Source organism: Hippopotamus amphibius, chromosome 17 (genome assembly GCF_030028045.1).
Source record: "Hippopotamus amphibius kiboko isolate mHipAmp2 chromosome 17, mHipAmp2.hap2, whole genome shotgun sequence".
Taxonomy (NCBI): Eukaryota; Metazoa; Chordata; class Mammalia; order Artiodactyla; family Hippopotamidae; genus Hippopotamus; species Hippopotamus amphibius.
The window spans coordinates 35,587,309-35,612,871 of NC_080202.1; the positions used below are offsets into that span (position 1 = coordinate 35,587,309).

The following is a 25,563-nucleotide window of genomic DNA, read 5'->3' on the forward strand; positions in this document are numbered from 1 at the left end:
AATAAGGAAAAACTCAGTTCTCCAGGCCACTCGAACATTCAACCTCTGCAGGCCCAGAGCTGGAAGCACTGTGCGATCAGCTGGTGCATCTGCTGCCACCGGTCCTTCTTTTGAACACTCTCATAGCTGGGCAGGCAAGCTGGCTCCCATAGGGGTAGCTGGTAGCTGCTGTGCAGCCCCACACAATACCTCACCCCCAGGGGACAGCCCTGTGACTAAGGGAGCCAGGCAGGCTTGTGCAGCTGTTCTCCAGCTTCCATCTGGACCCTTTCCACCAGGATGAGTCTAAGATCAGGGTACCATACACCCTTCTCTCCAAGAAGTCTCTCTAGGCTTCCCCTAGCCACACTAAGCCCCAGCTTCATATGTACTTCTCCCCCCACTCCCAAGTGGCAGCCTCCAGGTCCTCCCTCACCCACATCCCCTGGGACTCTCAGCACCTCTCTACTGCCTGGACATTGGTGGGGTGTCCCATGGTGCCGCAGCAGGGAGGGGGCAGTCCTGGGGATCATGAAGGATGACTCTGAGTAAAGTTCAGGTTTAGGGTCAGTGAGCAAGAGAGCAGAACCCAAACCTTTTCTTGTGCCCATGTCCCTCTACCCATCTTGTTCTCTCCCTCCACCAGTCCAAGGCACAAAGCCCTGGAGTGCATTTTTGAAATGCACTCAGGTATAAAGAAATTCCACCCCTTTCTGACCACTAGTTCATTCTTTCACGATCTGGCAGCCAGCTCTGATGATCCATGTGGGAGAGTCAAAGAACACCTGTCCCCACCTCTCCATCCTCTGTCTGGTGCTCAGAGTTGGGGCCAGAGCCTGGGGAGGCTGCAGGTCCGAAGATTTCTTTTGCTTTTTGTGCCCAGCATCCCATGTGGTGCCCCGTCCCGGGGAAGAGGGCTGACAGTATGGTAGTCACCACCCATAGAGGTTGGCTCTGGGCTTTCCCCTGGGAGCACGTGGGCCTCCAGTTGCTTGGAGAACTGGGAAGACCATTGTCTTCACCAGCAGCTCCCAGTACTGGGTCCCACTTCACAATAGCCAGAGAGGAGGTTGGCCAGGATGTTATCAACTCCTTCCACACTACTTCCTTGGCCCAGAGGGATCCCAGACTGGAAGATGGGGCAGCGTCCATAGAGTAGATCCAAAGGCCCCTTCCATACTGAGCAGAAAGCAGATGCCCTTTTGTGGCGATTGGGGTAGGGGACCCTGAAGGGTTTAATGGGTAGGGTTCTTTACATATTGGTTGGGGCTCCAAAGGTGACGAGCAGAGGATGTGGGAGCACTGGGGCTTCACTGGTAGAGTAGCACAGCAGGATGGCCACGATGAACACTGGCATGAACCCTCCTCCCCCCAGAAGCACCAGGCATCAGGGGTTCATCCTGGGCCTGGCATGCATGGACTCATTTCACCTCCCCAGACTGGAAGTCCACTCCAGAAGCTGGGTAGGAATGACCTGGCTGGGACTAGTATCAGCTTGACATGCAGGGGAAACTGAGGGGCAGGCAGCTTCCTTTTTGCTGCTGCATCAATTCCCTGTGGCAGAGATTTGTGAGAGAGGACAGGGCAGCTATGTTCTGTCTTCCTTCAGCCCAGGGAAGGAGTGATGTGTGTAAGGGAGTTTACAGAGGGACAGACTTAGGGAGGAGAAGGAACTTGTGGCAGGAGCAGATACCCTTAGAAATGATCTGAGGATGCAGGGGAGGGAGGACTCAAGAGTCTGAAGTCAGACTCCTGATGCGCAGCCTCTCTTCCACTATCGTAGACTGTAGTGTCATAGAACACAGCAGGGAAAGGACCTCAGGGTTCATATATCCACCATACACAGCATTCTTCCCAAGCAGCTTGCTCTAGGTGACTCTATAGATGAAGAGACTGGACTTCCGGCCTCTGGTGAGGAGCCAAGTGTGTATCTGCCCCAACTCTGCAACTCAGGACAGCAATAGGTACACACCAGTGACCACAACTATGGCTAGGAGGCTGTTCTCCATGGGGTTCTCTGCATGGGGAGCAACAGTGGCAGACAGGTGCCAAGAAAGGGCCCTGGCCTTAAACGACCTTGAAGACAGCCACAGGACGGGCTCCCGCCCCGCCCACTGTCCTCACAGGACCAACCCCCAACCCAGGATCCCTGGCCCAGAGCAGCAGCTTCATTCAGAGCCATGGTATCTGTGAGCAGCTGTCCAGGTCAGTACCATGCCAGGACCTAGTGTCCCACAGATGGCATTCCACTCTGCAGGTTTGGCAGCCACGAGGGTCCCTCAACAACCTGCAGGAGAAGGGGTTGGTGGGAACAGGCTAGGCTTCTGCTAAACCTGAAAGACAGCCAGGGGAGTGCTACCTTGCCCAGATCTCTGTACCTCTCAGTCCCGATACCCTCCCAGCCCAACACTCTGCCCCCCTCTACTTCCCATTGGCCCAGGTGACAGGGCTCCAAATGCCCATTGGCTGTCCTCTGGTCTTTGCTCGCATCTCTAATGGAACTGAGGTGTCCATGGTTGTCCTGAAAACCAGGCACAAAATACAAAATACCACAAGATACAAAAGCCCCTCTCCCCAGGCTCTTCCCTTCCCTCCAAAGGAATTCTTGTGCAGCTCTGCGGGCCCAGGCCCCCCACCCCCACCCCACTTCCACCTGGCTGTTATCTTGATTTTGACCCCAGGGGCCCAGCCAGTGGAGGATTTCAAAGCCTCAAAAAGCCGGGTTGAGCTAACCCTACAGAAAGATGAGGGTGGGGAACACTGTCAGCCAGGAATTCGGTCAGTAGCTGCACCCGCGCTTGCCGCAATGACCTAGACAGGAGAGGACAGGAGAGGATGGGGGAGCATGGCCTCGACCACCAACCCCCCCTTCTGAACCTGTCAGGAGTTGTGACGCCTACTCCTGGTCTTGCATTGCTTCTAACTCAAGGAACCAAGATAAGCCAGCCAGAGCAGTAGGGGTGGAGCTGGACTTGCAGTTCTCCTGCCAGCCTGCAAATTAGAATTGCCCGGAGGAGCTCTGAACCCATACCAGTGTTGGGTTGCCACCTCAGACCAATTAACTCAGAACCCTCAGTCTGGATCCCCAAAATGTTCACAACAGGGGACTGAGTAACTAGGACCTGGTGTAATAGGATGGGAGTGGCAGGGGCTGAAACAGAGGGCATGTCCCACCTAAGTTCCAAAAATAAGACTTTGGAAACAGTTGTGCTAGCCCAACAGCAGTACAGCTTTACAGCCTGGGTTAAACCTGCAGGCTGGTCTGTGAATTCTCAGCCAGCAGAGTCTAAATGCTCTGATATTTACTGCCTGTGCCTGATATGCTAAACCCAGTCATTAAAAAAATTTTTTTTCATCGATCTAAAGGTTGATGTAAAACGAAACAAAACAAAGCAAAAACTTTTGGAGAACCAGATTAGAGCTTCAGATGGTCACTAAAACAGGAGCCAGAAAAAAGCAATCATCTCAGCCCTTGAATCCAAACACTGTTTTCTTTGGAGTTCTTGCTGTTAGCTCCTTCCTCACTCCCTGCCTTCGGAGAGGAGGAGCATGTAGTGACAGAGTGGCATGGAGTCCTCCTGCCTCCACCTGACGCCTGCAGCCACAACCTAATAGCTTTGACTTTGGGTTCATCATTTCAGTTTCTTGGTGTGCCAAAGGAAAATAATAAAATTGCCTGCCTCAAAGGGTTGTGAGGATTAGAGATACTCCACGCAGGGTCAACACAGTGGCTGAACAGACTGAAATCCCAATGCTGCGGTTGGTGGTCAGGGGTGCCCTCTCCTGGCAACTTGGAAAACCTGACGTATGGCAGCCTGGGCTGGAACGGAGCCCTTTGTTCCCCAAGCTGGCTGACTGGCTGATAGGGTGATTTTAAAGGTCTGAGAAACCTTCACCATTGCTCCCACATTAAGTAAAGTGTGAAGGACTGATACTGAGCCCTGGCCGACAATGGCAGAAGAGTGGGAGGGGAGAAAGGGCCTGAGAAACAGAGGGCGGTAGGACAAACCTTTCCAACGTGGCCCTCCCAGGTCCTAAGGCAGCGGCTAGGAACCCGTGCCACCGCTGCTCCTGTGCCCAAATGGGGCAATGGTAACCACCAGGCCCCGGCTGGGATTGCCTCCGTTCTTGAGGTTGCCCCGAACTCAGAGCTGGGCAGGAAACAGAGCGAGGGCTTCTGGGATGGGCCCTGGTGACTCCAAAGACAGAGAAGCCAGTCTCTGCCTCGGCCTGGCAGCAAGGGAGGAAGTGCTGGGTCAGGACTCTGAAGAACTGAACTGCCTCTCCTGTTGGCCTACTGGGTGGCAGTGAGGAAGTCTCTGAGCCTCTCTGGGCCTGTTTACTCCTCAGACAAAGAGGGATCTGGATTAGATGGGTCCTTGTGTCCCTTCTGGCTCTTGGATGGATTCTAAACTGTTCCCACTGTGGGGGAATGAGACCTCCACCTTCTGCCAAAGTACCAGCCAAGACTTTTAGGAGAAGTCCCAACAGTGATGGCTCTCTGACACTCAGGAGGAAAAACACAGAGGCTCAGTTGGGAGAGATAGAGATATATTTCTTCTGTTGCATATTTCAGACTTCACACTGAGCTTCAGGCACAATGCTGCTCCAGGTTCTCCTGAGAGCCCTGGCAGAGTCTTCTTCCCATGCTGCTCATGAGGGCTCGCCCTTCCAGGGCAGGAGCCCAGGCCCTGCTTGCAGTTCTGGGTACCTGGGAGACTCTGCAGTGGTCTCAGTAGGCCCTGGTGCCCTGCTTTCCCATCAAGGGGCAGGGTATGCTGGAAAGCCCTAGAGCCAGCCCCACCCCCTCTTCTATGGTCCCCTGGCTGCAAGAGGAGAGGCTGAGCCATTAGAGTCCCGCTCTGCAGTGCTTGCCTAAATCACCTGTTCTCCAGGCTGCAGAGCCTGGCACAGCACTTGCACACCTGCAGAGCCTCAGCAGTGAGCACCGCAGGCCAAGGCTGGGGGATGAGGCCCTGGAAAGCAAGGCGGTGCAGCCTCTTCCAGAGCAGTGGCAGATGGGCTTGTCAGGCCCCTGCTCCCCAGAGCCATGGCCCATTTCCTGGGGCTGCTCTGAGCCTTATTGCACATCGTTTGTTTCCAGTTCATCCCCCCACCACCCATTTTTCTTTAAAAAAAGAAAAAAAAATTAGAAAGGAAACTAAAGAAGAGCGGGCTGTGGAAGCTGGAACCCTTCTTCCCATGTTCCTGCCAACATCTGGTCCCTAGCAGAGCCATCTGCAGTGGTAAATACTATGCCCACCTTTCCTGCTGTCTACAGGTTCTTGATGGCTGACACGGGTGTACTGCCTGGGCCGCTGGTTCTTGCCTGTGAGGGGAACACCCCTCCATTGTCTGTAAGGTGCAATTCCCCTGGTCTTTGGGAGGCACGGGCTGGAACCCTGCTACCTGAGTCGTCCATCTGCTTTGACAGGTCCCAGCTCCGATTTGGGGTCGGGGAACAGAGAGCTCCAGCTGGTCAGTCTGCAGAGCTCCAGGGAGGGACAGGCAGAGGGGCCCATGGCACACAGTCCGGCCACAGACCAGAAGCCACTTAGTTCCCCATCTATCCAGGCCTCCAGCGCGGGGCCCGTGAGCTCCGCGTGCAGCCGGGCAGCCTCCTCTGCGGGCTCTGGCTGAGGCAGGTTCAGGATGCCGCTCAGGCCCTGGAAACTCTGCTCCATATACTCGTTGTGGGGTGGCCCGGCGTGCAGCCAGCTGGCATCATCTGAGGGTGCAGAGCAGGAGTAAGCATGCCCCGCCCGAATGATTCCACGAAGGCCAGACCCTGGGAATCAGGTCTGGGCATCCCCGTTTCCGTCCCAGCTCTACCACTAGTCACATCTTGCTGAGTGACTTTGGGCTAATCCACAGAATTTTCTGTGCCTTTAACTCTTAGTTTTATAAAGTCAAGACAGTAATCCCTGAATTCCTGACTTGAGGATTAAATAAAACAGTGGGTTCAAGGCACCTTAGAAAGTAAGGTTACTTTCTGGTAATGTTCTGGTTTGTGTCACCCACGCCCATTCTCAACCACCTCTAGTGGTTCACAGAGCCTTCAGAAGCCCCGTACTCAAGCCCGCCAGCTGTGGGGCCCTGCTTACTTTGCCAGCCTTCCTTCCTACCACCCCCCGACCAGGTACCTACTCCCCTCCACTCTCTATTCCCTCATGCGCCAGACACCTGCTAACTTTGTTCCCCCAGTTTAGAATACCCTTCACTGTCTATAAAAATCCAGCTCCTTCCAGGCTCAGCTCCAATACCCACCTGCTGTCAAGCTTGCCTCCACCACCCCACCCCTCATCTCCTCCACTGGCTGTGAGTCCTAGGAGAGCAGGGGTGCAGCTTGCCTGTTCTCATCTGCCACAGCCGCTGCCCCAGTACGCCGTCCTGCTCTGGGTTACCTCTGCTCTGACCCACCTTCTCTGTGATAGGATGTGGCTGGAGGAAGAAAGCATCTACCTACTTATTGAGCACCTACTGTATACTTTTACTCACATACTCGTCCCTAATATCTCCCAGGGGGTAGTTACTTGTATTAGGGCCCCCTTGCACAAAACTGCAGACTATGCCTGCGTTCAGTCTGCTCTCTTAGCCTCAGCCAAGTGGGTGGAGGGCCCACCTGGCTACCCATGGACTGGGAGGATGGCCAGTCAGATTTGCTGTCCTAAGAATGTGCATCTTGTAGACCAAGAGGCCCTGGTCAGTCTCTGTTGCACTGGGAGGCCATGTATCATGTACTGAGAAGCCAGAGCCTGAGGCTGATACACAGAGAGGGCACAGGATGAGGGACAAGGTGGCCCCAGAGAGACAGAAAGCACTTCTGGGCCCCAGTGGGACCTGAGCCATCTCCTGGGTCTTGCATTTTCCCAACAATTTCCTCTTTTTTGCTGAAGCTAGTTTGAGTGGATCTATGTTCCACGCACCCAGGAGATCTCTAACAGTTGTATTACTCTTACTTTACATGTAATAAGACTGAGGCTCAGGAAGGCCAAGTAATTTGCCATTAAAGTGTCAGAGCTGTGTTCTGAAGCCAAGGCGGCCTAACTCCAGAGCACCGCACCACAGTGCGGGCCTGGGATGCTTAGGGATGCATGATCAAGGCCGCAACCTGCCCCCTTCCCCTACTCTGATGGTCAGCTTCTTGGGGTCACCTGTCTGGCAAATCCTATTCTGCCTGGCTCCTGGGCATCATTTGGGAACTAGATCCTTACCTTTCCTGAGAGGTAGTTTGCGGTTGAAGGTCAAGGGCAGCACGAGGAAGCGGGTCTCACCCAGGGGCTCCCAGAACTGAAGCAGTCGAACAGTCCAGGCCCCTGGCCGCAGAGGCCGGCTCAGTGGGGGCTTGTACTGCGTGACCTCGGTTTCCGCGTCTACCACGATGTCATAAGACGTGGCCACCACGTAGGTGGGATCGATCCACACCACAGTGGCTGTGAGGTTGGGGCCCCGGGCCCAGCGCTGCATGGCCAGAGGCTCGTCCAGCGGCCCCAGCAACCCCCCAAAGTTCCGGAAAAGACGCTCTTTGGGGTCCCACTCGGTGCCAACCTGTAGGGAAGGAGGCAGCTGGGCAGGAGCCGGGGTAAAGTCCTCTCTACCTGCTGCTGCCTCTAACTCCTGTGTGACCTCAGGCCAGTCATTGTCTCTTTCTGGTCCTCAGTTTCCCCATCTGCAAAATGATGGGCTCAGACTAGGATTTCTTTACTAAGCTCTGAGATTCATTCTAGGCTTCTGTTCTGACCTGCTCTGAAGTGTTGGGGGCAGTAAGGCAGAGATGAGGTTCAAAGCCCTGCCCAGAGACCATCCCCACATGAAGCAAAGGCCTCCAAGAGACCAAGGGACACTCAAAAGCATAATCTTCTGGCCTGACTGGAATGTCCAAGTCCCTTTAGAAGACTGGTCTTGCGTTGTAGTGGAACCAAAGTCCCCTCCCTGCTGACGGCACGTCCTCTGTGCATCCCAAGGCTGCCCTCACTGGGAAAGAAGACCCATGAATCCAGTCCTGAAAGGCCTAACCCAGTCCTTAGCCCTCCCTTCGTGTCTGTCCCTCTCTCCCACTACCCTGAGTCTCGCTGGGGGACAGGAGAAAGCAAGGGGAGGACCTGTCCCACCTCCAAACTCTGGAGCCGGCTGGCCTGGTCACTGCGCCCCAACAGCTTCAGCGACCCCTGGGGCATCAGCCACATCTCAAGCGTCTCTGCCGGCCCCTGGGCTGAGGGCTGCACAGCCTGCGTCACCAAGTAGCCCTGGAAATGGTCGTCATAGAAATACAGGTGCACGCTGGACGGCAAGCCCCTGGGCTCAAACCTAAGAAGGTTCCAGCAGGGAGAAAGGGAGATGCCATCAGCACACCCGACTTGGCCTGGAGTCCCAGGGAGGGGGCTCTGGGGAGTCCCATCCCCAGATGCTTTCCTTGCCCCAGATCTCACACCCACAGATCCTATGTGCCTGGCTTTTACCTTCTTGGTTTTATCTGCATTTTTCCCGGCCTCGGACTGGGGGCTCCCTGGGGGCAGGGCTGTCTTTCTGATTGGCCTCCTTGTAGGGCACTACACCCTGGGGGTCTGCAAAATGTCAGAAGGAGGTCTCACCTGCAGAGTGGGTTGGCCAGTGGGGATGCAGCGGTGGCAGCGTGGCGCAGGCTGAGGCGGGCGAAAGCGGTGTAAGCAGTGAGCATGACATCACTGAGCCCACTGGGGCCATCGGCCACGTCGTAGGTGTTCTCCCAGTAGGCCTTGAGGGCTGGGGTGCCGGGCGGGTAGCTGCCATATAGGTGGAAGTCCAGGATTTCCAGTACCTCCTGGTTCACAGTCGACTCAAACTTCCGGGCAAAGAAGGTGGGTCTGGAGACTTGCTGGAGCGGGAGAGGCAAGGAGGGTGAAAGGGTCTGGAGGTCCGAGAGAGCACGGCATGGGAGGTGCCCTTCTCGGCACTGCCTAGAGATTAGCCTCCAGGGCTTTTCCTGCTGCCCGTGGAGCCCCCGACCCCTGAGGGCTCCTCCCAGTGAGGGGCCCCCAGATTCTCTGGTTGGACCACCCCAGATGACTTCTGACCCTGGAAAGCACCCGGCAAACCGCTGGGGTGAGGCCCTATCAAGGGGCAGAGATTGGGGGTCACGGGGAAGCACCTGCAGCCGTAGGAAGTCCTGCGGCTTGAAGTCGTTGGGGGAGCAGCCGCACCAGTCCACGATGTGCTTGTACTGGCACTTGCAGCCCAGCTTGCGGTTCCAGTTGGTGACCCGCAGGTTGTTGTCCACGAGGCTCTCGCAGGCCGGGCTGTTCTCCAGCACCGTGTGGAAGAAGGACTGCAGGTGGCAGGGCAGGGTGCAGGGTGAGCCGTGGCACCCACCACATGCCCTCCCTGGTGTGGGTGTGGGCCCGACCACCCACCTCAGCTGGGAGCAGCGTGTACGTGTAGAACTGACGTAGTTGGGCCACAAGCGGGTCGTCTGTGTACACCACATACTCCACAAAGCTGCGCGTTAGCACGAACCAGTCGGAGCCACCGTCCACCACGATGCCCGCTGGGATCTGCCGCTCACCCAGGCGCCACATGTGGGAATCGCACTCGTGGAAGAGCCGGTCCAGGCCCTGTTTCTTGATGAACCTGTGGAGGCAGATGGGCCCATGGCTAAGGGTCTTACCGTGTGGGGTCCAGACTCTCATCTTTCCAGGAACTAGCGCTCCTTAATCTGCGATTGGTTTGGAGGTTTGGCAACCAAGGGCTGGGGCCACCGAGCCCCCTGTGTGGGAGGGCTTGTGGCGAGATCCCAGGACCAGAGCCTCCTCCCCCAGCCCCTCACCTGGAGTTGTCCCGGCCATGCGACTTGAGGAAATTCTTGTCCCGGTTCTTGGACAGGAAAGCGACCAGTTCCTCGTTGGTCCTGGAAAGGAAATGGGATGTGGGTAGCGTGCGTAAGAGCGGCTTAGTCACTGGCCCAGAGTGGACAGACTGCCTCCAGCACTCTACCTTCACTCCTTGGCCCCTTCCTTTCTCACCAAGAGCCGTCCTGACCAAGTGACCTACTCCAGGTCGATGCTCTGGGGTGGTGGGCATCTGAGACCCCTGAGGCAGACCACCCCAGCCTTCTTTCACCCCTTGCTGTCTGACCCAGGACCCCGGGAACAGACCTCTGGCTCTTCCCCCTCCCCATCTCTCGTCACTCTCAATCCTCACATCATCTAAAACACTGCTGGGGCCAAGGAACCATGTCTGAGCTGTGCAGATCCCAGAATGAGGCTCGGGGGAGGGAAGGAGTCCATCAGGGCCCTCGAACCCCGAGTGCCCAGATGGGCCCCCCTCCCATCTGCAGGGCTCTGAGCACCACCCCACACCTGGTCGGGTAGTCAGTGGCACTGAGGTTGATGAAGAAGTCCCAGGCCCAGCCGGGCACCTCCAGCAGGTCCTGCATGCTCCGCAGATACATCCTCAGCAGGCTGGCCCCGCCCCAGATGGTGACCATGCGCCAGGGCGTCACCCGCACGTTATCATACTGCCGGGCGAGTTCCACCACCTCTCGGTGCAGGTAGTTGGAGCGCTGTGGGAGGTGGGGGTGGAAACTCAGCGGTGGAAGACAGACCCCCAGAATTGCCACCTCCCCACCCCACTCCCCCCCCAGGGCAGAGTACACATGACATGGAACGGAGAGAGCACAGGCCAGGGCTCCAGCTCCGAAGCGGCCATGTCACCTGCTGCTGGCTGCTCCCCCACTCCCTGTTCCCCTATCTCTGGACGACCTGAGCACGTCAGAGACACTGTCTGTCTGTGACCTTCTGAGTCTCTGCTGTACTTACTCAGATGCCCTTGGTCTCCCTGGCCACAGTAGGTACCTTGTCCACGTGGATATAGAAGTAGTGCTGCTTGTGGTAGACAGCCTTGAGCAGACGCTTCAGCTGGCGGATAGCGCGGCCATGAACCACCAGCATGTAGGCGATTCGTACTGGGGGGCCATCCACAGGCTGCTGGGCCCGGACCTCATCCCAGTGGCTGCCAGGGCTCATCTTCCCTGAAAGGAGAGAACAGGAGCACTGGTGAGGCCCCGCCCCAGGTCACAGGGTGGAGGCAAGATGTGAAGGGGGGCTGCCTGCCTTCCAAAGGAAGAACGCTGGACTTAGAGTCCGACAGTCCCGGGCCCCAGCCCCACCTCTGCCACTAGCGCACTCGTCACCCAACTTGGGCAGTGAGGTATGCCCCTCTGAGCTTTCATCCCTGAGAAATGGGGGTGAGGATCCCTGCCATGTCCCCGCCCGGGCTGCCACCTCTCTGCCCATGCTGTCTCTTACCAGCCCGCTGGCAGTGCCGGGGCACAGCCTTGGGCATGAGGCTCCCGGCCTGGTGCAGGCACACCACGTTGGCGATCTCCTGCTGGCACTGCTTGGAGCTGGCCCGGGCCAGTGCAGAGAGAGCGTCCTTGCCCATGATCTCGCACTTGGGTGTGAAGCTGTTGTCTGTGGGCTGGGGGGCGCCCTCCACGCTCCCCGTGTCTCCATGTGGGAAGCCAGCTGCCCCAACCAGCGCCTCCCCGGCCGCTGCCCCACTCAGGTTCTGGCGGCCTGGGGCCTCTGGGGGCGGGGTGGGGGGGATCCGCTGGCTGGTTCTGTGCCGGCTGGTTACTGCCCGTACCACCTTGGCCACGGGCATGCCGGGGCTCTCAGCGCGGCCCCGCCAGCGCCCATGCCTTCTGCCTGTGCTGCCCCGCCGCCCAGCTGAACTGTCTGTGTCCTTGGAGCCCTCACCGGGCTCTAGTGGCCGTGGCTTCTTCTGCCTTCCTTTCTGTAAAAGATAGGCAGACACAAGTCACTGGAACTGTCACTCTCCTCTTGCTCCTTCAGCTTCCTGCTGGCCTCAGGCCTGGAAGCCCCTGCCACCCTTTATCTAGAAAAGCACTGTTCGCCTGAGGACTCTGCACAAACAGTACTTCTGCTGGGAGGCCTCCCTGACCAGCCAGCAGAGGAAATGTTGCCCTCCCCCCAGGCACCATCGCACCCACGTCCCCACGATCACACAGATCACAGGGCACTGAGTCTCTTTTGTGCCTTGGATTCAGATACCACTTTCTTTTTCAGCAAATATGAAAATGAATATTCACATATCTCATAAGAGAAGCGTGCAGAGACCCTGCAGATAAGAGTGTCCACTGAGCACTCCCACCTGGGCCCAGCTGGGAGGAGACAGTGCTCTGCAGAAGGAAAGCATTCTACCGACTACAGTATTGCTACATGGGAATGCTGAGGCCACAACAGAGCAAAGGCGTCTTGCCTAGTGGGGAGGATAGAGGTGAAATCTGAGACCCCACTACTGATCAAGTTCTCTGGGAAGCAGAGACCAAGAGAGAGTCAGAGCGCAAGAGAGTCACTGGGTGGTGGGGGGAGGGGTCACACTCTGGATGACAAGGAAGCAGGAGCAGGAACCAGCAGGGAAAGCCTTCAGATGGCCAAGCCAGTCAGACATCTGGGCAAAGAGGGGGAAGGAAGAGCTTCAGACAACAGCGTGGCTTAGACAGGGCCTTGGCCAGCTAGTGGGAAGCTCCAGGGCAAAGACAGCCCAGAGATGGGAGCCCTGGTACCACTGCTGGGGGTGGCCCAGGAGGTGCCCGGCTATGGCTGGAAGGCTGCGGCAGAGCCTGAAGGCACCTGTGGCTGCAGGCTGGCAACTCACTGCTGCTTGTGGCAGGGTCTCGCTCCAAGAGAAAGCTGAGTGCTGCCCCTCCACGGCTCCATCCCTGCTTCCTGGCTCCTGCAGCCTCTTCTCAAACCCAGGCACTTCCCTAAGGGTCCGTCACACTTGAAAGTGTGTATACCCACCCTCTTCTCAGCTCTCCCTGTCCTGTCTTTTGTGACCCCGCCTTCCCTGCCTGACCAAATCCCATCCATCCTTCAAGATCCAGTCCTGAGTCTCCTTGTGTGAAGCCATCCCATTTGCCCCAGGGTGGGACGTTCTTCTAGCTGACTAATTCCTTGGGGAGAGGCTGTCATTTCAGCCCCATCTCCCCGGTGCCTGGCGAAGTAGCTGGCACACAGGATATCTGGTTGGTGTCTGGTGGATGAGACACAGAAGAGATGGAGGAATGAAAGGCACTGTGTGACTACTCTGGAGTCCCCAGGGTTCCCTGCCCAGCTCTTCCACTCCCCCACAGTTACCTACGTTTCCTGGGCAGGTTCCTTCAGCTATAAAATACAGGGGGGAAATGTGAGTGTCCAATAAGACAGAGCATGATATAGTGCAACTAGAAAGAGTTGGCTCCACCAGCTGTCCCCTTCCTGTCTCGACACTCTCTGTGCAAATCCTCTTCTGGCCTGGCCTTCCAGCAGCATGACTCACTGGACCACAGCCTCTGAAGCACCCTCCTCCCTCTGCTTCCAGGATGTCCTCCTGGTGTTTCCCTGGTGTGGCCTCCACGGCCACTCCTTATCAGTCTTCTTGGCTGACCCTTCCTTATTTCCCAAGACCACCGTGGGGCCTTTCCTTGTCCTAGCTTCCCAAGTGACCTCATTCAGTCTCCCAACTCCATCCACTCCCATATTTCTCTCCCTGGTCTGGAATACTCCCTTGAACCTTCAGATGTCTAACTGCCAGCCTCCTTGATGCCTCCCATGGGAGCCTGATAGACCCCTCAACCCACAAATCAAAACGCGAACTCCTGATCTTCCCCCAGTCGGCTCCTTCTTCAGTCTTTCCCATCTCAGTTAATGACCACTCCACCCTTCAAGTCACTCAGGCCAAAAACTTTGGGGGGTCACTTGGACTCTTGTTTCACTCACACTCTATCATCAGTACATCCTGTTGGGGCTCTCTTCAAAGCACATCCAGAATTTGATCATTTCTCCCTGCCTCCATCATTACCACCCCTGCCTGGAAGCTCTGCTCTTACTCTGGTTTCCTATAGTCCATTCTCATCACACAGTCAGTGCTCATTTTAAAACAAGTCCCAGGGGCTTCCCTGGTGGTCCAGTGGTTAAGAATCCACCTTCCAATGCAGGGATGTGGGTTCAATCCCTGGTCACGGAGCTAAGATTCCACATGCTGCAGGGCAACTAAGCCCGCGTGCCGCAACTACTGAGCCCACTTGCTCTGGAGCCCCCACACCACAACTAGAGAGAAGCCCATGCACCACAACTAGAGAAGCCCATGTGACACAACAAAGAGCCCGTGTGCCACAATGAGGGATCCCATGTGCTGCAACTGAGACCCGATACAGCCAAATAAATAAATAAATTACAAACAAACAAACATGATGACCTAGAGGGGTGGGATAGGGAGGGTGGGAGAGAGGCTCAAGACAGAGAGGATATGGGGTTATATGTAGAAATATAGCTGATTCACTTTGTTGTACAGCAGAAACTGACACAACAGTGTAAAGCAATTATACTCCAATAAAGAGCTGAAAAACAAGCAAGTACCATCTCCCCACTCCTCTGCTTGAAGCCACCCATGGTTCGCCCGCTGAGGACAAAGCCCAAAGCCCTTACATAAACCTACAAAGGCTATGTGAGGGACTTCCCTGGTGGTACAGTAGTTGAGAACCTGCCTGCCAATGCAGGGGACACAGGTTCAAGCCCTGATCCGGGAAGATTCACACATGCCACGGAGCAACTAAGCCTGTGCACCACAACTACTGAGCCTGTGCTCTACAGCCCGTGAACCACAAATATTGAGCCCATGTGCCACAACTACTGAAGCCCACGCACCTAGAGCCCATGCTCCGCAATAAGAGAAACCACCACGAGTAGCCCCCACTTACTACAACTAGAGAAAGCCAATGCACAGCAATGAAGACCCAACACAAGCCAATTAATTAATTAAAAAAAAAAAAAGGCTATGTGCGCTGTGTCTGGCTGCCCCCTTCTCTGCCCTTCCCTTCTCTGACCTCATCTCCTACTAACCTCTCCTCATGTTCACTCAGCCTTCTCAGCATCCCTCCATCCCACCTGGCATTCACTGTCCCCTGTGCCTGGAATGCTCTCCCCTAAATGTCCCCACAGCCCCTGCCTCCAATTCCTTGCTCAGGTGGCATCTTCTCAGGAAGGCCACCCTGTCCACAGTATTTAAAACTCCAGCTCTCCTTCATCCTCCACTTTGTTTCTCCCATAGCACTTATTACCTTCTCTCATCCTATAACGTATTTATATGTATAAATGGATGTTGTGTTATTCTGTGTCTCTCCCCTTACAAGAATATAATGTCCATGAGGACAGAGCTTTTTGTAGTTTTGTTCATTGATGTATTCCTAGAGCCCAGAAGAATGTCTGGCAATGGGAGAAACCATGCATATTTTTTTTCCTTTTTTTTTTTTTTTTTTTAATTTTTGCCTCTGCCATGCAGTTTGCGGGATCCTAGTTCCCCTACCAGGGATGGAACACATGCCTTTGGCAGTGAAAATGCGGAGTCCTAACCACCGGACTGCCAGGGAATTCCCTCAATAAATATTTGTTGAATGAATGAATTTATGAATGAATGAAAAGCTCTTGGCATAGGCTCAGCATTCACTAAGTGCTGTCATCCATACTATTATTTTTTTTATTATAAATAAAAATTTAATTTAAAGCTTCTGTTATTCAAATAAAAAAGGCTGTTTTTAACTACTGTTAAGTGAAAAGTAAGGTAATTCATCTTTCCTTCCAACAATGTCATCTTCTTTGAAAGTCAAAGTAATTCCTTGTAAATAAGGCTTTTAACAAATTACAAGTATGTACTAGGTTCTTGTCCATCTTCTTCCTAACTACTTGTTGCACTATTGCATACCAACGATTTTTTTTTCTGTTTCTTCTTCGGTGGAAGTCTGAGAGTCTGAAATCTGCATTGGCTTGGCTGAGCCTGGGAATTTTTCTGGTACCAGGGGTGCAGATATTCATTGCAGAAATCAATAGCTGTTAGTGTTTTCTTGAGCATCACTGATTGAACACTAATCCAGCCATCCTTGCAACAAACCAGCAGTATTTGTGACTGTTTGTGGTATATTACTGATCCTGGAATAACAGCCTGTTCTGTTAATTTTGGATCAGTGAGGACTGAACTATTGACTTCTACCAAATCCAGAAGTTTAATGGTATTATTCATCCAGAGTGTCTGCAATGGAATTATATTTCCAACGGCACAATGAAGTCTGAATATTTGCTCTGAAGTTTGTTCCTCCCATTTTCTGCAGCTGGTGGCAGCAGAAATCTTAGGGGCATGTGTCACCCCCTCAGCTGGCCGCTGCCTTCCACTGTTCAAACTTGCAAGCAAATTTTTCAAAACCGAAATAAACCTGTTGGCCCTCAGTCTTGACAGCACTGCTTCCAATTCCTTTGAGGTGCTCTTAGGTGGCACAGGAACTGTTTCCTGATTGAGAATTGGACCTACATCAAACCTTTTAGGTCTAATTTGCATGATCGTTACTCCAGCAACTGTGTCTCCCTGAAGGACGGTATGGATTATAGGCGCTGGACCACGCCACCTCGGGAGGCAACTGGGATGGACATTCAAGATGCCATAGGGAAATTTAAGAATAAGAGCCTCACTCAAAAGTCAGCCAAATGAAGCTACCACTCCGACATCATATTCTCCAGATCCCACATCTGGCCACTCATACACTGGAAGCTGAGATTGGACAGCATACTGCTTCACCGGCAGTCCTTTTGGTGATGGGGGGGCACTGTGACCACCTCCAACTTCTCAATTAACTCTTCCTCCCTGGAGGCATGCAGCGCCCGCAGCATTTCACAGGCGAACGGGTCAGTGCCAAAGAAGAGCACCCGCCAGGACAGCTTCTCGCGGACTCGAGCGCCCCGGCCGTTCTCCCCGCTGGGGGACTCGCTCAGTCCGACCAGAGCCAGCCACCGAGGGCTCGGCCTCCAGCCCGCGCCGCCGCCGACTGGCAGGGGCCCCTGACAGCTCCGCACCAGAACCCTCATTCCATACTATCATTATTAATGGAAGGGGAATAGGAAACAGTCAAACATGAAGTCAGGAGAGAAGCCAAGGCCTTCAGATACTTTGGACCATTAAGTTGAGTTTTCCCTGTCCTTCCCCTCCCTAGGATCTCCCTCTCCTCCTCTATCAGAGCATGGCAGGTGCCTTAGGGCCAGGGCCCAACCCCTACACCCTGGCACCCCAGCCTTCTGTGCCTGGCACCCAGCCAGCCCTCTTGGGCGGTGTCCAGTGAGAGCTGGGGATGTATATCTCCATCTGAGAAGAGACACCTGCAAGAGGGAGGGCAGGGTGGAGAGGAGGCAGCAGACTCCATTCTGTACCCACACTGGGGAGGGCACCCTAGACTGGGAAGCCCCCAGGAAAGGTGGCTGCAGCCTCACTGAACTGAGTGTACATCAACCTGGTGATGTTGGACCTGGCCACACAGTGGCAGAGAAAGACACTCTCAAGCTTAGGTGGATGAAGATGGCAGAGGAGCTCTGGGCTCTCAAGATGGAAGCCAGTATGGGTGAGTGAGGAAGCTGGTCAGGAGGGCAGGGCACAGGGCCAGGCTCGCTGTGGTGGGGGACAGGATGTGGGAGGAGATGGGCATGTTGGTGCCCCGCACCGCAGCAGGGAGCTGGCTGACCCTGAGAAGGACAATCCCAAAGGGGGCTGGGGGACCAGAAGGCAGCAGTGAGGAATGAGGGGGGGCCCTGGTGGGCAGCCAGTCACCACCATCCCAAGAAGGTTTATATGTGCAGCAGCAGGGCCCATACTTCTGCACCTAGAGGAGTTGCCCCCGGTCGCCCCTGAGGTCAGAGTCCCCACTAATTACTGAGGATGGGGACTGGCCCCTTGACATCTTCCTGGAGGCATTCTGGCCTCCAAGGCCCCCTCTCCCTACTGGGGAGGAATTCGAAGTCCTCTGCCATTTCCTGGCTCTGCAGCTTCTTCTTGGAATCCTCCTCTGAGCCACGGAGACAGAGAACACAGCAATGTTCATCCCACACCCCACCACCTTTGGACTTCTCAGCCTGCGTGTAAAGTAAGTGGTGAAACAATGTTTGTAAAAGCTTTGAAAACCATAAAATGGCTCTTTGTATGTTAATGGTCATCTCCGGTCTCCAGTCTACCCCTCATAAACGGGCAGAGTGTGCATCTTAAATGCACCTCTCATCCCATCGCTGCTTAGACCCCTTTGGTTTAAGTGCTCTCCCACCGCACTTAGATGAAACTCCAGCCCCTCACTGCGGGCTCTAGGATGTGCCCTGGACTAACTCTTGAACCTTCTTCAGGGACCACACCACACCTTCCTTTCCATTACTTGAAGGTACCCAGCTAAGCCCATTCTCCTCAGGGCCTTCTGCCTGAATTCTGCCTACCTCTTCTCCAGGCTGACTCACAGGCCATTTCCTGCAGAAGCCTTCCCCAACCACCTATCTATTTCAGCCCCCCTTGTTACTGAATTTCCTTTTCACTGTCAGTCTCTCCCTGCACACTGTCTACCCATGAGGGCCACAACCTCGTCTATTTTACTTATTTCTGTATCCCCAGTATTGGCATAGTGCCTGGTATGAAGTAGGACTAAACAAATATTTGTTGAATGACTGACTGACTGACTGAATGAATGAATCCCTATTACCACTGTGTGGTATTGAAATAATACCGAGTTATTTACGAATGGTTTAGCATGTGCCAGCAAGTCCTACAAATACTTCACAGACATCACCCAACGAAAGAGGTGCTATTATTGCCCCCATTTTGGGGTGGGGGGGAATAATGATGAGGACGCAAAAGAGGTTAGGCGATTTGCTGGTGGTCACAGCACTTACCAGTAGCAGTGCAGGAAGAGGACATAGGACGGTAAAGTGGGATGGTCCAACTCAGCGCTCACCTTCCAGGCAGCTCACTCGTTATGCTGCCTGGCAACCCTGAGGTGGCTGCTGAAGGGGTCCAAGCACCAGTGGCTGCTTGGACTGCACCGTCTTTACGTCATCAAGGATCTTTTTTCCATTCTAGTCCAGGGATTCCCCTATCAGGCTCTGCTAGGAAGCTGGAGGAGGAAGTGGGGAGGTGGGATCCCAAGCACTCTACTGCATCAGTTTCTGCACCCCAGGCTGGAGGCAGGGCAGCAGGGACCTTGAGGCCTGGACAACCTCTCAGCCCATCCAGAGATTCACTGAGCCAAGCAGATGAGGGTCGTTTGTTTCAAGAGAAGTCACTGATGTTTTGCCATGCCCCTCCCCAGAGTGCTCACTGGCCTCTGCTCACATATTTCAGGGTCAGAGAGCTCCCTAGCTCCTTGGCAGCCCATTCCATCTTAGAATGTCTCATCTGCCCAAAAAGTCTTCATACACTCTTCCCCTTCCTGCTACTTACTGGACCACAAAGAACAAGCTCACACCCTTCAGATGTCAGAAAGTCAGCCTCCCCCAACCCCAACCTCACCTCCTTTTGGAGTTATGGTCTCATGTGCCTCTGTCCCAGCTCCCTTCACCATCCTGGTCTCTTGGTTCTCCACCCCCCAAAAAAAGGCAAAAGCAGCAATTCTCCGTCTTCACACCAGGACTTCCAGACTGCCCAGATACAGAAAGGGGAGGAGGACATCAGGGCTCCCTTGGCCTTCACCCTGCCAAGTGGAGAGGCCCAAGAGGACAGGGCAAGCAGAGCATCTGACTCAGAGCCCTAGAGGCACCAGAATCAACGGGTGGGGGCAGGGAAGCCCTATCCTGTGGCCCACAGCTTAGGGCTAAGGTTTGGCCTATCCTCCCCAACCTTCCAGGATGGTCTCAGACCCCACTGAACCCTCCTGATCACACTGAGGAAGACATGTCTGGGCCTCCAGCTGAAACCACATCATTCAAGAGTGAGTGAGACCCTTAAAGGGAGGACCTGGGGCTTGCCCCTGCTCCAGGGCCTGGGGCTCTGCTAAAGCAGCTGCTGCGGTCCCCATTTCCTTAGAGCCAGAGGGGGAGCATCCCCAATTCCCTAATGTCCTGACGCCCCCCTCACCAGCTCAATTCCCCTGCCATCCTCTCCTGAAGACCCATGCAGATTCTTCAGACCCTGGGCTGAGGATGCCACGCCTCAGGGACACTCCAGTTCTCTCCCTCGGGGTCACTCCCTCTCTCCTCAGTTACCAGACTGAGTTCCACCCCCAGGCTCCACTTCTTCACCGGCCGCTGCCCCTGAGGGGAGGCTGGGCGCAGTTGCCCAGGGTCCCTCGGCCCTATTCCTCCGCCCACGGCGCGCACACCCCCGCCCCCTCCCAACTTCAGAAAGTTTGGCCTGGGGCTCCCCACCTCCGAGCAGGCTCCGGCCCAGCCCCGCCTCCCGGCCCCTCTCCCCGCCAGCTCCCGCGCCTGACCTTCACTGCTCCGGGGCTGCAGACCACCCCACCAAGACATGCTCCTCCCGCCCCGGGCCCCTTCCCGCCCGCGGCCGGGTCCTGCGTGTCACGCATCGCCCCTGCGCGCAGGCCCCCAGGCCCGCCTGGGAAGGGAGCGCCAGGGGTCCGAGGCCCCGCGCCCGGCGGCCGCCTGCGCGCGACACGCAAGCGGCCCGTGCCCCACTTCCCCGGCCCGGGCCGCCCGCATCCCGGCCAGGACCCCGCGCGCCCCGGCGCCCGGCCTGCCCGCCTGCCCGCCCGGCCGTCGGAGCACCTCGCCCGGCTCGTCGTCCTCCAGGACGCTGAAGCTCCACACCACCAGGCCCTGCAGCAGCAGAATGGCCAGCGCCGTGGCGATCGCCAGCTTGTAGCGCCGCACCAGCTTCTGCACCCGCGCGCTCGCCACCATCTTCCTGCCCGGGACGCGGGCGCGCGCCCAGCCCTGCAGCCGGGCCGCGGGCGCGCGCACGGGCGCGGGCCGAGCAGGCTTCCCCCTCGGGAGAAGGGCCTGGCGCGCGCCGGGGCGGGGCCGGGGGCGGGGCCCGCAGGCCCGAAACGCCTCGCCCCGCGGGCCAGGGGCGGAGCCTGGGCCCGCAGAGCTGTTGGTCCCCGCTGCCACGCGCGTGGGGCGGGGTGCGGACCTGTCGCGCCGGGTCAGCTTCTCTGGTGGTGCTTTCCCCGTCTTGGTCTGTGCCCCAGCTCCTGCGAGTGCTCACCTCCTCCTGGACGGCAAGCCCATGGAACCAGCGTGCAGAGGTCTGCGGCCGACCTCTCTGGCTCGCCGCCTTCTGTCGGGGGTGGGGGTGGGGATGGGGGGAACTCAGCCCCGCAGAGATAAGCTCGCACTCAGCCCTCGTGCACGCAGAGAATGCTAGCGCTCCCAGAAACGCCGAGTTGGGAGAGACTAAGTGCCACAGCCCCTTGCTTAAAAACAATGGAGGCCGCACCTACGGGGCAGAGTCAACTCCTTTGACTGGCATCTGAGGCCCTTCACAAAGCCGTTTCCTCTCCCCTCTCCCTCTTATCCTAAGCATCCTCAGACCTCTACTAGAGCCGTGGTTATCGAACTCTAGGGTGTGTCAGAATCACCCGCAGGACATGAAACAGATTGCTGGTCCCCATTCCCAGAGTTTCTGCTTGATAGGTCAGGAGTGGGGCCGGAGAATTAGAATTTTCAACAAGATGCTGATGTGCCCGTCCGGGAGCACACTTGGAGAACTACTAGACCTTTGCACATGCTGTGGCCTGTACCCAGCCCTAGCAGTTGCTCCCATGTTCCACTCCCTCTTCCCATCAGTGGCATCCACCCCAAGTGCTTCTCCAGCACTAGACAGTCCAGCACTGTCCACATATCTGGTTGTGATTTCTCTGGAATCATGCCTTCTTCACCTTTGAATCCTTAGTGCGGCAATGGACACCCAGCAATGCTCAATAAATATTGTGAAAGAAGGATCAAATGAAGCCCAACTTCCTGTTTCATCAGCTGTTCCTAACATTTTTGGAAAGCCTGGCGTGTTCAAGCACCGCAAAGACAAGGCCTGAACCCTTGCAGCCCTCCGCTGAACCTAGGTGGCAGGTCCACTGAGAGAGGGAAGCGGAGAAGAGAGAGAGCAGTGCCCAGCATAGGCAGGTGCATACCCAGCAGTGAAGCCAAGCTCCGTGAGAAGGAAGCAATAAAAAGAGCAAAGCGAAGCTTGAAGATTTATAATGAAGATTTTAAGAATCACTACACAGAGGTCTGGAAAAAGAAATGGTTTAAAAAAAAAAAAAAAGCTTGAAAGCAATGATAAAAGGGTTTGGAAGTTGCCAGGAGATAAGCTCGGTGAGAAAATTCTAAGCTGTGATGAGTACAGGAGATGCAGTTATTTGACGGCATTTAAATAAAACCTCCTTTAATCATGTCCTGCCCCTTTGGTATTTATAATCATTCCATTCTTCACCGTTAGTTAAGTGGGAGAATTGTAAGCAATGTTTCAGATGACAGTTTGGCTACTTAAGAGAAACTACACTTCAAGATTTTGGAAAACATCAGTTGGCATGCCAGCAATTGGTATGGTAATTAAATATTGATCTTGTGTGCTCATAAAATCAGGTCCCACAGGGGCTGTCTACCTGCCCATACTCCCCTGCACCCAACAATGAAAATAACTTTATTTTCCACTGATTATACAAATAATATATACTCATTATATAACATTTAAAATATATTAAATAAATAAATAACAAAGTAAAAGTCACCTGCAGTCCCACTCCCTGAGATAATCATCATTAATATTTCAATGATGATCCTTTCCCCATCTCTTTATGTGTATGGATTTTGCATGGATGGCATCACATTACACACATGGTATTTATTTATTTATTTATTTATTTATTTATTTTATTGGCTGCATTGGGTCTTCGTTGCTGCACACAGGCTCTCTCTAGTTGCAGCGAGCAGGGGCTACTCTTCATAGTGGTGTGTTTCTCTTGTTGTGGAGCACAGGCTCTAGTAGTGGAGCATGGGCTTCAGTAGTTGCGGCACATGGGCTCAATAGTTGTGGCTCGTGGACTGTAGAGCTCAGTCTCAACAGTTGTGGCACACGGGCTTATTTGCTCTGAGGCATGTGGGTCTTTCCTGGAGCAGGGATTGAACCCGTGTCCTCTGCATTGGCAGGCGATTCTTAACCACTACGCCACCTAGGAAGTCTCCACACATGGTTTTTAAATGTAGAAATTTACTCAAGTATTTCTCTCCTCTTCTGCTCCATGTTAACAGTCTGGCTTCCTTCCTACCTTCCTTCTTTCCTTCCTCCTTTCCACCTTTGTTACAGTTCACGCACACACACACACAGAGGCTTTTTTTATTTGGGGGGAGAGGTGTTATTATATTTTAAAAGTTGAATCATATTACATACACTTTGTATCTTGCTTTTCTCCCTTGACATAAACACATAGTAGAAATTCCCCCAGGACAGATGGGACAGGTCTAACCCATTCTTTTTTAATGGCTGCATAATATGCCACTCCTTTCTTGAGTGGGCATTCACTTGGTTTCCAGTTTTCATGACTACCACAAGGCTATGATAAACATGGTTCTGCACTTATTCCTATGCACTAATGTGTTCATTTCTGTGGTAGAGTTTCCCTGAAACGGGATTACTGAGGAAAAGGGAATTTTATCTTTTTATTTTATTTTTACTTTTTTTTTAACCCCTATTTTCCCCCTTGGGAAAAGGGAATTTTATTTATTTATTTATTTATTTATTTTTAGAATTATTTATTTATTTTTTTTTGAGGTACACCAAGTTCAATCATCTGTATTTATACAAATATTCCCATATTCCCTCCCTCCCTCGACTACCCCCCACCCTCCCCGTCCCAGTCCTCTAAGGCATCATCCATCCTCGAGTTGAACTCCCTTTGTTATACAGCAACTTCCCACTGGCTATCTATTTTACAGTTGATACTATATATATGTCTATGCTACTCTCTCACTTCATCTCAGCTTCCCCTTCACCCCCCGCCCCCCCAAACCTCGAGTTCTCCAGTCCATTCTCTGCATCTGTGTCCTTGTTCTTGTCTTGTCACTGAGTTCATCAGTACCATTTTTAGATTCCGTATATATGAGTTAGCATACAATATTTGTCTTTCTCTTTCTGACTTACTTCACTCTGTATGACAGACTCTAGGTCTATCCACCTCATTACATATAGCTCCATCTCATTCCTTTTTATAGCTGAGTAATATTCCATTGTATATATATGCCACATCTTCTTTATCCATTCATTTGTTGATGGGCATTTAGGTTGCTTCCATGTCCTGGCTATTGTAAATAGTGCTGCAATAAACATTATGGTACATGTTTCTTTTCAGATTATGGTTTTCTCTGAATATATGCCCAGTAGTGGGATTACTGGATCATATGGTAGTTCTATTTTTAGTTTTTTAAGGAACCTCCAAACTGTGTTCCATAGTGGCTGTACCAACTTACATTCCCACCAACAGTGCAGGAGAGTTCCCTTTTCTCCACACCCTCTCCAACATGTGTTGTTTCCAGATTTTGTGATGATGGCCATTTTGATCGGTGTGAGGTAATACCTCATTGTGGCTTTGACTTGCATTTCTCTGATGATTAGTGATGTTGAGCATCTGGGAAAAGGGCATTTTAAATGTTAATAGCTATTGCCAGATTATTTTTTTGAAGAGCTGTGACAGTTCACTTGTCCAACAGCAATGTACGAGAGTATTGTTTTCCTGTATCCCTTCCAACAGCAGTTGTTATCACTGTTGAATTTTTGCTAATCTGATCGGTGAGAAGTGAATGCCTTGGGTTTATTTATTTATTTATTTATTTATTTATTTATTTATTTATTTTTGGATGTGTCAGGTCTTAGTTGTGACACCAGGATCTTTCATTGTGACATGCGGGCTTCTCTCTAGTTGTGGTGCTCAGGCTCCAGAGTGTGTGGACTCTGTAGTTTGTGGCACGTGGGCTCTCTAGTTGAGGCGTGCAGGCTCAGTAGTTGTGGCACACGGGCTTAGTTGCCCTGAGGCATGTGGGATCTTAGTTCCCTGAACAGGGATCAAACCCACGTCCCCTGGATTGGATGGCCAATTCTTTACCACTGGACCACCAGGGAAGTCCCTAATGCCTTGGTTTTTAATTTGTGATTTTCTGCTGGGGAGTGAGTGTCTCAACCGGTTTCTTTCTTTCTTTCTGGCTGCATGGGGTCTTCGTTGCGGTGTGCAGGCTTCTCAGTGCGGTGGCTTCTCTTATTGTGGAACATGGGCTCTAGGCGCGTGAGATTCAGTAGTTGTGGCACGTGGGCTCAGTAGTTGTGGTTCATGGGCTTCTTTGCTCTGCAGCATGTGGGATCTTCCTGGACCAGGGATTGAACCTGTGTCCCCTGCATTGGCAGGCAGATGCTTAACCACTGTGCCACCAGGGAAGTCCCTCAGTTTGTTTCTTGACTGGATTTTCATTTCCCAGAATTGCCTCTTCATAATCGTCATGAATTTATCTATTGGTATTGCATTATTTGTCTTTTTCTTATCAATTTTAAGATTTTTTCATCCTTTTGAAATTGAAAGTTTTCTTCAATTTATCACTGCATTTTGATTTTTTAAGGTCTTTTAAAACTTTAAAACTTTTTTTGGAATCAATTTTGTTCCTCTTGTTTTATGGCTTCTCATTTTCTCTTCTGGTTGCATAGATCTCCCTGATCCTTGATGAGGAATAGGTCTCAGATAATTTCTCCTACAATATGTTTAAGTCTTTCTTTTCTTTCTTTCTTTTTTTTTTTTTTGGCTGTGTTGGGTCT

General features: G+C 53.5%; 1 protein-coding gene and 1 pseudogene across 2 annotated transcripts; both read right to left on the minus strand.

The window, feature by feature from the left end:
• Positions 1 to 4,517: 4,517 nt before the first annotated feature.
• XYLT2 (xylosyltransferase 2) lies at positions 4,518 to 20,687 on the minus strand. Of its 2 annotated transcripts, none has more exons than XM_057716280.1 (11): positions 20,535 to 20,687; positions 11,262 to 11,751; positions 10,809 to 10,984; positions 10,314 to 10,516; positions 9,782 to 9,862; positions 9,369 to 9,585; positions 9,107 to 9,283; positions 8,571 to 8,833; positions 8,091 to 8,286; positions 7,194 to 7,527; positions 4,518 to 5,707 (listed from the first exon to the last, which is right to left on the minus strand). In XM_057716280.1, exons 1-11 carry the CDS (start codon positions 20,667 to 20,669, stop codon positions 5,385 to 5,387), a joined length of 2,595 nt encoding a protein of 864 aa, XP_057572263.1. In that variant the 5' UTR covers positions 20,670 to 20,687; the 3' UTR covers positions 4,518 to 5,384. The 2 variants fall into 2 exon arrangements, with proteins under 2 accessions (XP_057572263.1, XP_057572262.1); XM_057716279.1 differs by having other exon boundaries at positions 8,571 to 8,866.
• LOC130840606 (methionyl-tRNA formyltransferase, mitochondrial-like) lies at positions 12,872 to 17,190 on the minus strand (annotated as a pseudogene).
• Positions 20,688 to 25,563: the final 4,876 nt, after the last annotated feature.

Bases quoted from the DNA above. Each gene is read 5' to 3' on its own strand.
- XYLT2 (XM_057716279.1), bottom strand. From the start codon at position 20,669: ATGGTGGCGAGCGCGCGGGTGCAGAAGCTGGTGCGGCGCTACAAGCTG. The intron at 8,867-9,106 runs GTGCTTCCCCGT...TCGGACCTCCAG, and splicing joins AGGACTTCCTACGGCTGCAG to ACCCTTTCACCCTCCTTGCC. The intron at 8,287-8,570 runs GTGAGACCTCCT...GAACCTTCTTAG, and splicing joins CTGGCCAACCCACTCTGCAG to GTTTGAGCCCAGGGGCTTGC.